We start from the raw sequence: 12,842 nt of genomic DNA on the forward strand, positions 1-12,842 counted from the left end.
TCCGTCCCCGGAGCCTTCCAGGCCTCCGCCTCGAGAACTGCCTACGGCGCCACCGCCCTCGGCTCCACCTCCTGAGCCTCCCTCAGCTCCGCCTCCAGAGCCTCCCTCAGTCCTGCCTCCTGAGCCTCCCTCAGCTCCGCCTCCTGAGCCCCCAGAGCCTCCCTCAGCTCCGCCTCCTGAGCTCCCAGAGCCTCCCCCAGCTCTGCCTCCTGCTCCTCCAGAGCTTTCCATGGGTCCGCCTCCCTTGGCTCCGCCTCCTGGGCCTCCAGAACCTCCCACAGCTTCGTCCCCAGAGCCCCTCTCAGCTCCGCCTCCGGGACCTGCCCCTGTCCTGAGGTTGCCTCCCAGGTCCCCTGAACCGGCCCTTGCCTTGTGGCCAGCTCCCAGGCCACCCGACTTGGTTCCCAGCACACACCCCCCAGAGACTGCTAATCTGCCCTCTCGCCCTCCTTTGTCTGTCTCCGTGTCCCTTGTGCCCCCCTTGGCCTGCCTGTCCGCCCCTCGTTGCTCCCTGGACTGCCTGCCTGCCCCTCGTCACCCCCCGTACTGCCGGTCTGCCTCTCGTTGCCCCCTGGACTGCCTGTCTGCCCTTTGTGCCCCCTGTCATTTGTCAGTTGTTCTTCCTGTTTTTTTTGTTTTGTTGATCGTCTGGTATCCGATCCTTGAGGGGGGGGGCTATGTAACGGTTACCCTGTCTTGTCTCACTGTTGCCCTTTGTTTGTAATTTTGTCACTTTTGTTATTCCTTAGTTTTCACTTTTGTTACCCTTGTACCTCCATAGTCTTGTTTTCCCTCGTGTTCACTGTTCATTGTTTTCACCTGCCCTTGTTAATTTGCCTTTGGTTTCTGTTAATCACCTTGTCACCTAGTTTGTGTTCTGTTTGTTCATTGGCCCCTTTTTCCCATGTTTTTGTATTTATATCCTGGTTTTTGGTTTAGTCCTTGTCTGTCGTTGAATGCTGTTGTACGTAGTTTGTGCTCGCTCCCATGCCTGTGTTCCAGTTCCTGTGTTTTCGTGTTTTGTTTTCATTTGCCCATCGTGGTAGTTTTGTTTATTCCATGCCTGTGTTCCCGTGTTCCAGTTCCTGTGTTTTCGTGTTTTGTTTTCATTTGCCCATCGTGGTAGTTTTGTTTATTCATGCCTGTTTGTTTCCTTTAATCAATAAACCCGCATTTGGATCCTCATCCCTTGTCTGACTCCGACCTCATTCGTTACACATTTTTACAGTCTTCTACCATTAATATTATATATATATATATATGTATGTATATATATATATTTTATTATTATTTATTTTTTTACCATGCAACATTAGAAACATACAGTATGGTTTAATAGACATCAGGCTTTATTATTTATGCTGTGAATGAGCATGGAGACCTGAAAGTTTTTTTCTTTTTCCCAGAGGACTTAACGGTAAAAGATAAGTTGGGACACCACTCATAGCAGCACCATTCTTTTGACATCCACATGACAAGGGAAGTGACAAACACAAGTGAGTCAAGACAGTACAATATTTATCTTAAACACAAAGTGGACAACTGCAAAATGACATAATCCCACCTTTTAGTCTTATTGTGACATACCTTAATGATTTGTATGTCTTTGATTGATACAGGTATATTTAAGCGTATTTATTAAGCGTGTATAACATTTAAGTTAAAATGCTCCTTATTTGGCAAGCATGGCATTTTCATTAATGTCGTTATAACTGCATATCAATGACTTATAATGCATTTGTAAATGACTCAATTGTCAATAATGAACCCCTTTGTACACCCTTAATAAAGGGAACATGAATGTAAATTGTTACCTAAATCTTTTGATTGAGAAAAATATGTAAATATTTTTTAAAGCTGTCTAGCTTTCTTTTTATGGAGAATAAATGACTGTGCAATAGAAAACTGGTTGTATTGCAGCACTGCATTAGTAAGTTATGTTGAGCTGACAGGTGTGAATCCTATTCAAACGTAGGTTAGGCCTATAAGGTTCTCATTATTCCCAGAATTCGTATTCTCTGCAGCAGAGAGCCAAACAACATGGCATGTTCAAACGAGACATCATACTGTATAATGCTATATAAAACAAATAGACAAAATCATCAATAATAAGTGTAAAAAGAACTGGCCACTCTACGCTGCGTTGGTCGTTTTGTTTTAGTTGCGCATAAACATTTTATTTATATTAGAATTGTATTGCCATCGACATTGTCGGACACATTTCTGCTTTCGCTCTCTCATTCCTTCTCTCAATCCTTTTGTTACTTCCACGTGCCCATACTTGGGTCTCTCTCCTCCTCCTCTCTCATCATTACGCATTCAGTCTCACTCAGCGCTCAGTTCACGCGCAGCTGCTCATTGCGTTTGAGACGCTCAACGCACCCAAGTGCGTGAGACCACTGGACTTTATGATAGGCTATAATAGTAACCAAACCCGTATTCGTTGTAAAGAAACCATTGGAGTGAGAGAAATCTAATTATAATCAAACATTTGCAGACTTCAAATCCTCCATTACCCACTCGTGGCTCTGAAGTCTCCCCAAACATGACCATCATCTCGGATGGTGGTGATGTTCTTGATGGAGATATGCGTGCTGGCACTTCATGACAAAAGACATCCATCTCTATCTTTCAGTGTCAGATCAGCCGGAGAGAAGAGCGCAGGATGAAAAGCACTGGCTTACTACTAGGTTACTTTTTGATGAAAGTTCTCGTGTGCGACGCAGTGGGAGAACCCGGGAAGAACCTGGATGCTTTAGTGACGGCGTCGGGGACTAACGACTCCCGAGACGGAGAAAACGGTCTCTCCGAGACCCCTCACACGGAGGACAGATGTCGGGGTTATTATGATGTGATGGGTCAGTGGGATCCTCCGTTCGTGTGCCGGACGGGCAGTTACCTTTACTGCTGCGGGACCTGTGGCTTCAGGTTCTGCTGCGAGTTTAAAAACTCCAGGTTAGATCAGACGACCTGTAAAAACTACGACACACCACCGTGGTCCATGACGGGTAGACCACCGCCGAAGATGATGGACCAACACGATCCGACTAAGGATAAAACTAATTTGATTGTGTATTTCATATGCGGAGTTGTTGCTATAATGGCGTTGGTCGGGATATTCACCAAACTTGGTTTGGAGAAGGCGCATCGACCACATAGGGAGAACATGTCCAGGTAAGTGATTTGGGATTATTATTGTAAATATGTAAATTCAATATTTAGGTTTCATTCTGTTAAACGATTAACTGAGAGTCTCGAGTTCAAGTTCAAAACAAGAGACGGATGGACAGTCATTTGTTTGTGTTGCTGTTGAGCTGAGCTGTTTATCTCACAGGAAAGAAAAAAATGCTAATTCAATTTACTTAATTTCACTTAATTGTTTCTCCTAATGAGATTTTAATGTACACTGCCGGCAAGTGTTACCTCAAGGAGACATTTCTACCCAATCTAACCCTTAAAATTAGTTTTGTTGGTGTCAGATTGAGTCAGACACGTTAAATAATATTTTTTCACTTGAATCAAACCAGTTTGTTTAGATGTTATGACATGAAGCACACTTTTAGGTTCAAGTGTTCAAATTTCAGTGTAGAGGGATCTCAAAGAATCTCAACAATGTCACAAACTGTGCTCAAACTGTAGGCTACATATATCTGCAATTGAAAAGTCACATTCAAAATAAACATATTTGAGCTATGCTATTCACATTCATTTAAAGCTCTATACTGAACCACAACAATTGTCTCATTTTTACCTGTCCATACTTCTTCAAAGGAATTTTAGGAACATTTAAAACAAAGTTAATACAGAAATGAAGCACAGATGTCTTCCTCTGGGTTGCTAAAGTGAAGTTCAGAGCTTTCAAGAATTACACTAACATATCACTTATCAACATGACCTTTTAGTTATTCATTTTCTACAATTTCTACTAGCTTAATGTGCCCATCTGTTTATTATTAAGTCTTCAGTACTGTCATACAGAACCACAGAATATCTTTCACAAATAGGGATTTATTTGAAGTGCAAGAAGTGATATTTATGATTTGGAATGTTAAAAGCAACTTATGAACCAAGAAACAAATTCTTTCAATAAAATGTAAAGATAGAGAGTAAAGTGCTGATGAAAGAGCAGGTATACTACAAAATATGTGTGGCATTGTTGACTAACTCAACTGTGGAGCAGCAGTGTTTTAAAAATCCATCAACATCTCCATAAGTCTCCAATTATCTCTGCGGTGGGGCACAGATTTTGGCTCTAAAAAACCTCTACTCTAAACAAAAGAACACTCACATGCGCTCACTTTTCTACACATCAGTAAAGAGGTGTCCGTGACATTAATAGGATAATGGACACTGATCCGTAGCTAATGATGCTAATATTTCAAGGACATTCTGTTTGTGCACTCACCTTTCACTAAATTTAGATTGACCCATACAAGCGTAAGCACAAACATAACTCACATGGGCAATATCAACCACCCACAAGGAGCAATTTACACCCTTTTAATCAAGTTCCTTTTGAATATTACATCATACTGAGTTTACTATTTTAATTATTTTATGACAATATTTTGACTTATCTCCACAAAAAAAGGTTACTCTTACCATATCAAAGCACAGGGGAAATTAATCTGTCATTTGGATGTCCACGGTTTTTGAAGACCCCATGAAATCAAAACTGGTGTTTTGTGACTTAGTCCATATCTGGTAGCTTTTAGGGTATCCGTATGCCAGTGTACTCCTAAATGTTGACAAAATTTACTTTTAGTAGATATACACTTTCTCTTCTTGGAAAACTAAAATATTGATAACACATCTTGCACTTATGGCTGCGTCTACATTTTTGTCAAATAAAATGGTCTCTAGAGTGAGATTCTTCCCTCCACCCAATAGATACAGTTGGCAATGTGGCTGAGCAAATAGTTTTTCTTCGAATAATTATACATTTTTTTAAATATATTTATTTAAATTTGGTGGATTCGATATCGATTCTCAAAAGCTATGGATCAATCCTTTACTCTATGCACAACCCTCCACTACAACGAGAGGACCTCTCTCGCATTTGCAACCAAATTTTGCACTATGGACTAAAAATGTATATATTTGGCAACTGTGTATATATCAGTAATTGTGTAGTATAGTAGTGGAGTATTCAGCCTCAAGATACTTTCACTGCATGTTGTGAGTAAAAGTTGTTCTGTGCGTGTCCAAAGACAAGATCCACGCAACCTTTTGTCATTTTGTTGTCTCTTTCAATACCCTTTCTGTTCTTTACAGTCAGTTCTTGATCATTAAAAAGAAACATTTAACTGTAATCAGACATAGCACAGATGAGATAAGCCATTCAAGTTTCTTTTGTTAACATGCAGAAATGTCAAATTTCTTGTACTGGTATTAACACGTGTTCAACAAATCAATGTAAATACCTGTGTGGCGAGTAGTATGGAGCAGTAACGGTGAAGTTAAACATAGGGATATGGAAACTACGTTACAATATGTGACAATGTTGGTAAAAAGGTTGTCAACCATGCCATCCTGGGAATTTCGCCTAGGGAATATACACTGATATGGAGATAAATCCACCCACAAAAAAAGATACTCACAGGTACGTTTCCCCCAGAAAAAGTTCAAGAGATGGGAATAAAAGTACAAAATAAATTGTCTTTATTTATCATATATTAACAAAAGGTTTCAAAAGGAAGCACTTCATACTCTGTAGCATTGAAATGTTCACATCACAGTTTTGAAATAAAATAATACAAAGGGGCAAACCTATAGAAATACACACTTGTTTGAAACCCACAAAACTAAACAGAGCTCTGGCTTACCAGCAGGAAGTGCCTAATAGAAGACACTATCTGTCCTGGAAAACACCACAAATCACACTTGCTCACAAACATACACACATGAGTACCAAAAAATAGCAGAGCACAACACGCAGTGAAACAAACCAGCACCAGATACAGAGATGAAGCCAGTCTCCCTGCCTCAAGCACCCAGCTCCTAAAAAGAAAAACAAAACAGAAGTTAACATTCAAAACAGATAATGTTCAAAATATCAAGTCAAAATAACAACTGGCCACTTTATTGCAAGCACTGAGTTGGCAAAACATTATGAAGGCGGGACTCGTGGATTATCCCAGCGTCATGCATCAGCAAGCAGTTTGGGTTAAGAGTGTTTGTGTCACGTGAGATATAAGTATCTAACTAAACATGATTGACATGTTGCATGAACTGAAAGTAATTTGCAAGGGTGCAAACTATTTTCCATTTTGTGAAATTTGCAGTTTTGAGTTGAAAATATATCACGTATAGTATGTGATTCAGATGCCATTAATAATTGTGAATGTGAAAACATTAACAGAGCCGTTTTCAGGCTTAAGACAAAGAGCAAATGTGTGTATATTGTAAAGGAATTGAATGAATGTGGTTATCTGGCAAGCTTTTCAAGGAACTTTTTAGAAAATTCACTTGACATTGTCTAAGAAAATGATTGATAAAACACAAAGTAGAGTGTTATCACCCTCAGATCACTCAAAAGTTTTCTAAATGTCTTTGTCTTTAATTAATTCTGAATTTTGAACAGCATCTCATAAGAGTCTTCTTTTAAAATAGACCATTTTATTTTGAGTATGTCTTGTCAGGTCTGTGCTCAAACAATAAGCCACCTGTTAAATAAAAAGTTCACCCAAACATGGAAAATGTACTTTTACTCATGTATTCACCATTATGTTGTTCAAAACCCATATGCTGTAACATTTTCTTGGAACATAAAAATTTATATTTTAAGCAGCTCTATTCCATTAAAAAACAGTTTATAATGAGCAGGAGCTGTCAAGCTTCATAAAGGACAAACACTATAAATCAGGTTCAGTATAAAGACAATCATATCAGTAGTCCATCTGACTTGTGCACTTTATTCCAAGCCTTCGGGGGTCATAGAAAAGCTTAGTGATGTATGGACTACTTTTATGGTATTGTTTCCCTCTTTGGACCTTGACAGCAGTCAAGTTTTTTTTTTTTTGTATAGCGCTTTTCACAACACATAATTTCAAAGAAGCTTTACAGGAAATCATGCATTTACAAAGCATTTAAACTGTAATCTATACAGTCTTAGAGTGATCATTGTGTAGTTTAATTAAATATGATAGTAAATTGTGTATACAAATCAAATAATTAAATAATGATTGTATTTAGAACCCATGTGAGCAAGCTGAAGGCGACTGTGCCAAAGAACACAAAACTCCATAAGATGTTGGTTAATGGAGAAAAATAACCAGCAGTGGTCAATATGAAATGTATTTGTATGTAAAAGAGCATTGTTAGGATTCTTGAAGAAAATATCATGCTAAGATTCTATTGTGGGAAAAAACAATGAGGGACAACTTGAGGACAGCAAATAATTTTATGTATTTCTTTTTGCAAGCGAGCTGATGTCATGTCATTTTACAGATACCTCAGTGATGAAAAGAAATTCAAATCATATTTGTCTTTTCTTTGATACAGCACATAAAATAAATAAAAGTTGCCTGAAACAGGCAAAATGCTAGGAATGCAGACACAGTGTTTGTCTTTTACAGTGTGAACTTAAAAAGTATAATTTAAAACCAAAAATACATTTTTTTTTGGTTGCATTTAAAAAACTTGAACACATTTATAGCCTTTATTCAGAAAATTGTTGCATTTACCACATTTACTATTTTAAAGGAACGAGGACACTGGCATCCTCCCACCCCTAAAATGGTTTGGTCCACCCAATGTTCAAGACATGGTTACGGCCTACAAATTATGCAATTAAACAATACAAATTTATTATAAAATTTTATATATGCAAAATATTATATATGCAATATAATATCATATTTAATGATTAAATACATTGATTTGTTCATTTTTAAAAAGCTAAAATGTGACCAAAATGATGAAAAAGTAGAAAAATATAATTAGCACTTCAGACAAAGAAAACCCAGAACAATGATTTTATCGCCTTTCAACCGACAAATATAGAAGCCTAAAGATGACCACTGCGGCCACAAGCTGTTGAGCTGCATAGTCATACGATTAACGATTTTCACGTTAAGTCACGTTAAGTCACGAATAACGTCACGTTTTTTTATTCGATTTGATACCTAAAACATTTAACTGCTTTGTTTATCATCATCAACACTTTTATATCTCTTAATATGATTATTAAAGTGTTGTATACACACATTAATGATATTTTTACACATAAAATAGCTAACATTTAAGAGGTGAAACCTGTGTTATGGCTAATGCGATTTAAATAGAAGACACAGTTTACCATCTCAGTGGACAATGTAAGTAGGCTTAAACTTTGGTTAGGTTATAATAGTAACCATGCAATAAAACTATAAAATTTAGCAAAACTCAAAATATGCTATTTAACAACAATTACGTGTTTAATCATTAGCAGTTTTCATTATTGTTTCTTCTTAATAAGTACTTTGGCAGTAAAGGCTAATAGAGATAAGTATACATTCATACCCAGTACTGTGTACCTAAACATTTTACAACATTGCAACTTCACTTTATTAATTAAAAATGTCACCAAACACAGTGGTAAGCACAATACAGTTTCCCCAGAGAAATTTGATTAATTAAGCATGATAAGCTATATAAGCAACACTCCACTCCGATCATGTCAAGTTTTCTCAGGAATGTTGTCTTGTTCTCTGGGGTTAACTCAACATTATGTCTCTGCTGGAACCTCTGTTGATAAGATGATTTATTTAGTCTTGAATCCACTTGGATGTTTCTCAAACACTCTAAACCACGTATCCAGCATATGGTCAACTACAGCCGAGTCAACTACAGGCTTATATATTTGTTGGTTGAAATGTGATTAAAAAAACAAAAAACTGTTCCTGGTTTTTTTGTCTTTGTCTGAAGTGCAAAAAACTTCACAACAGCTTTTAGCCGTGTTTTTTGTTGTTAACATAGCCAAATCTATCAGATATTTCACCCCGTTTTTCTAATAGGAATGAATGAGTATCTGTGATAACAGGGAATCAATTTCCCCCAGGCTAAACCACGCCCCAATGTATGATGTGTTGCAGACTGTATCAATATCAAGTCATGAATCATGGCTGTGATGGAGAAAAAAAAATTGGAGAGCCCTTCAATAATGTTCCAGACTTTCGCTTCAGTCTAATATATTATAACGCATACTTATACTGGTTAAATTGAGAGGCTTTGTAAAATAATATGTACAGTATGAAATTACTGTTATTAATGTATTTTGGATGTCTTTAAATGCCTTTGACATTATTATTTAAAATGTATTGAAAAACAATTACAGGGTTGTTCTGGGTTCAATAAGTTAAGCTCATTCAACTGCATTATCGACATGATTTTAATGTGATAAAATCACATAACCTTTTCTGTGTTAAGTTATAGCCAATTTTATAACCTCCTTTCCATTACAAAATAACGCTTTTAAACCAAAAATGACCGTAAATATGATGATTTAAACAACTAAAACAACGCTTGGGTTTTAAAAATAATTTATGTAAGTGCGTTTATGAAATTATAAGCTTCACATTTCTATCTTTAAACCCTCCGAAAATTGGCCCCTTTCACTTTCATTCACTCCTCATTGTAACCTCATTTTTTGGTTGAAATCAACATTGTGCCACAAATGCTTTCATTTGAGCTTAACTCGTATTGAATCCAAAATACTCCTTTAAACTTTTCTTTTAAATCACTTTGATGAGAAAGTATATGTCAAGAAGAATGCAAATATCCATTGAATCAGTGGTTATCAACTGGTTTTGCTTCAGAGCCTAGATGTAATATTAGAAATTAGGGATGGGAATCGTAAGAAATTTACAGATCCTGGTTCCAATTCCAATTATTCTAAACAATTCTGATTTCTTAAAGGGGTCATGATATGAGGAATAAAATTTTCCTTGAGCTTTTGACATATAAGAATTTATTGTAAAAAAGTTTTTTAAATACTGTATGTTTCAGAACTCAAAACTTCCCCCTCACTGCAAAAAGAGCATTTGTTGAAACCAAGCTGCCAAAACAACTAATTCTCTACTTCCTCCAGATTGTGATGTCACACTATGGTAGATATTTGCATCTGACCACTTCCAAAACAACACATCAATGACTAATCTACCTTGTCACTTCCGTAGCCCTGACTAACAGCGGTGAGCAGTGAGATGGCAATTAGAGAGAACAGGTCTGTCACGTTGACTGCCAAGGCTTGAAGGAGAAGCAGCACCAAGAACAAGCATTTCTGACAGAGGGTCAGAATGAGTGTGGAAATGTTTTACATGGTATACAAATATACAGAAATGTGCAAAAGTCACATAAGATGTTTCACAAAAGCATTTGTCTTAAGATGGTTATTTCTTTCTTCAGATTTAGTGCGTCAATAGGAAATATAAATGTTAGACTTCCTAACATTAATTTTGCAAATCGAAAAGATTAGAATAGAAGAACAGGGAGCCCTGCAACAGATGTCATGGCCTTCACAAAGCCCCCCACTGAACATCGAGTCAGTCTGAGATTGCATAAAGAGGCAAAAGCAATTGAGACAGCCTAAAGAGATAGAAGAACTGTGGTGAATTCTCCAAGAAGCTTGGAACATCCTATCTGCCAATAACCAAGAAAAACCAGGTGTACCTAGGTGTACCTAGGAGAAATGGGCAAAGGTGGTCACACAGAATATTGATTTAGCTTTTTATGTTTACTGGACTTTGTATGACATTAAGTGATAAATGAAAACTATTTATGGCATTATTTTTGAAGACATCCTCACTATGCAAAATTTTTCACAAGTGCCTAAAAAGCTTTAGGCACTTGTGAAAAATGCTTTATAGTGACAATGTCTTCAAAAATAGCACAAAACTTTGCACAGTACTGTATATATTGAAGTGAACCTCAATTAACATTTAAATAATAAAAATGGCATGTCATGACCACTTTAAAGGTTCCATTAACACATTTTAATTATCAAATAAATAAAGAACCATTACCGCAAGTGAACTGAAAGTCCTGAAAATTATACGGTCCTTGTATTAAAAAAATAAAATAAAAAAATTAACCAGTTCCAAATTAGAACCAGTTTTTCTTTTCTAACCTTATTGGACTTCAAGGGAGCTTTTACACTAGTATTTTTGGTGTTCACTCATTTCTGAATGACGTCAAAGTTTGTTTTGTTTGGATGATGTGAACGCTGTTTTCCGAACTTGGGTGTGAACCCACGACCCGTACCTGAGTACGTTTGAAAAGGTGGTCTGGGGTACAGTTCATGTGAACTACTGTACGGTTCGTTGTTGATACGAATGCAATAGTACCAAATCGCATAAGTAAACAGGCTGTGATGACGTATATTTCACGTCTTTGCATGCTCCCAATCACAATTATTATGGTAAAATGCCTTTTCATACCTGCTTTTTCCAAATAAATCGCCATCAGAGAGCAGCTCACATTCTTCACATCATTGCACATTCAATGCATCCGTGGCAGACAAACACAAGTGTCGTTTCTGTGCATGTAAAGTTAAATACTTCAATAACACAGTAAAGCTAATGTCTTCTTGAGTTGTAACCTAGTTACAGTGATAAAACAGCTGCCACTTGTGCTCCTGTTGATGACACAAGCGGACCGCGGTTTGGACCCAAATAACATGATGTGAACAGAGACCAGCGGGGGCAGGGGGAGGAAACGAATTCGGGTTCAAATCAAAAACCAAGTGTGAAAGCACGCCAAATGGCAATTCGACACAATACCAAAAGTACACCGTATTTAAAGTGTTGTATTTCTCTTTTACCATTTTGTTCATGAATTTTAAATATTAGAGGATGTCCGCATTGGCATTTGCTTAATTTGGCTAGCTTCCACGAAGTGACTTTTCTCCAAAATACTTCAGCGTTTAATGGGCGCATGGCCTTTGACGTCTACAACAAAATATATGGGAACTATTTATTTTGCTATCTTAATTAGGTACAATTATATGGTTAGTTGCACTTTATTATTTGCATTTAGCATTTTTTTCCTGTGCTGTCCATGACCCTATCAGAACAGACCTCCACCAATTGAGAACCACTGGATTACATTACTTCACATTAATTCATTGTCATTGTAAGATGAGTGAGAATTGTATGTCTTTTCCATAGAGCCCTGGCCCAGGTGATGCGCCAAACCGCTCCAGGAGAACACATAGAGAGAGAGGAGAGTTTGTCTGTGCATGGACAACACTTTGAGAACATGCAAGCCAGAGCAACAGGAAACAACTTGCGTAAGTACAGCTGCTTTTTGCCATAGAGCTGACACACAACAGGTTGAATCCATGCCGCTTAAGTTTTTCAGTTTAGCTTGCCTGCACTATACTCTGTAAGACACTATCCACTCTGACAAACCAATCAAAGCAGATGCATCTTCTTCAACCTAGTGAAGCAGCTGTGAGGTCCTATGGCTATTCATCAGTAAATATCTTTGCCTGTTTGATTTGACTCCTACTGAGAACAGGGGAAGTAGTTACAGAGGCCCATTTTTGGCATGTCCGGTGGGCTGCAATAGCACTTTCGTCTATAGTGATAATTTAACATGCTGAGATAGTAATTACCAGAGGCTAAGAGGCTGACTAACACACACAGCCAACGCAAACACACACACACACACACACACACACACACACACACACACACACACACACACACACACACACACACACACACACACACACACACACGTTGTGTTTCCATGTTTTATGGGGACTTTCCATAGACATAATGGTTTTCATACTGTACAAACTTTATATTCTATCCCCTAAACCTAACCCTACCCCTAAACCTAACCCTCACAGAAAACAT

The 12,842-nt window shown here is 37.6% G+C and overlaps 1 protein-coding gene across 1 annotated transcript; it reads left to right on the forward strand.

The window, feature by feature from the left end:
* The first annotated feature begins 2,454 nt into the window (after positions 1-2,454).
* Positions 2,455-12,540, forward strand: LOC127652533 (protein shisa-9B-like). Its single transcript, XM_052138707.1, has 2 exons — positions 2,455-3,174; positions 12,147-12,540. Exons 1-2 carry the CDS (start codon positions 2,666-2,668, stop codon positions 12,292-12,294), a joined length of 657 nt encoding a protein of 218 aa, XP_051994667.1. The 5' UTR covers positions 2,455-2,665; the 3' UTR covers positions 12,295-12,540.
* Positions 12,541-12,842: the final 302 nt, after the last annotated feature.

Source organism: Xyrauchen texanus, chromosome 12 (assembly GCF_025860055.1).
Source record: "Xyrauchen texanus isolate HMW12.3.18 chromosome 12, RBS_HiC_50CHRs, whole genome shotgun sequence".
In the NCBI taxonomy this organism is placed as follows: Eukaryota; Metazoa; Chordata; class Actinopteri; order Cypriniformes; family Catostomidae; genus Xyrauchen; species Xyrauchen texanus.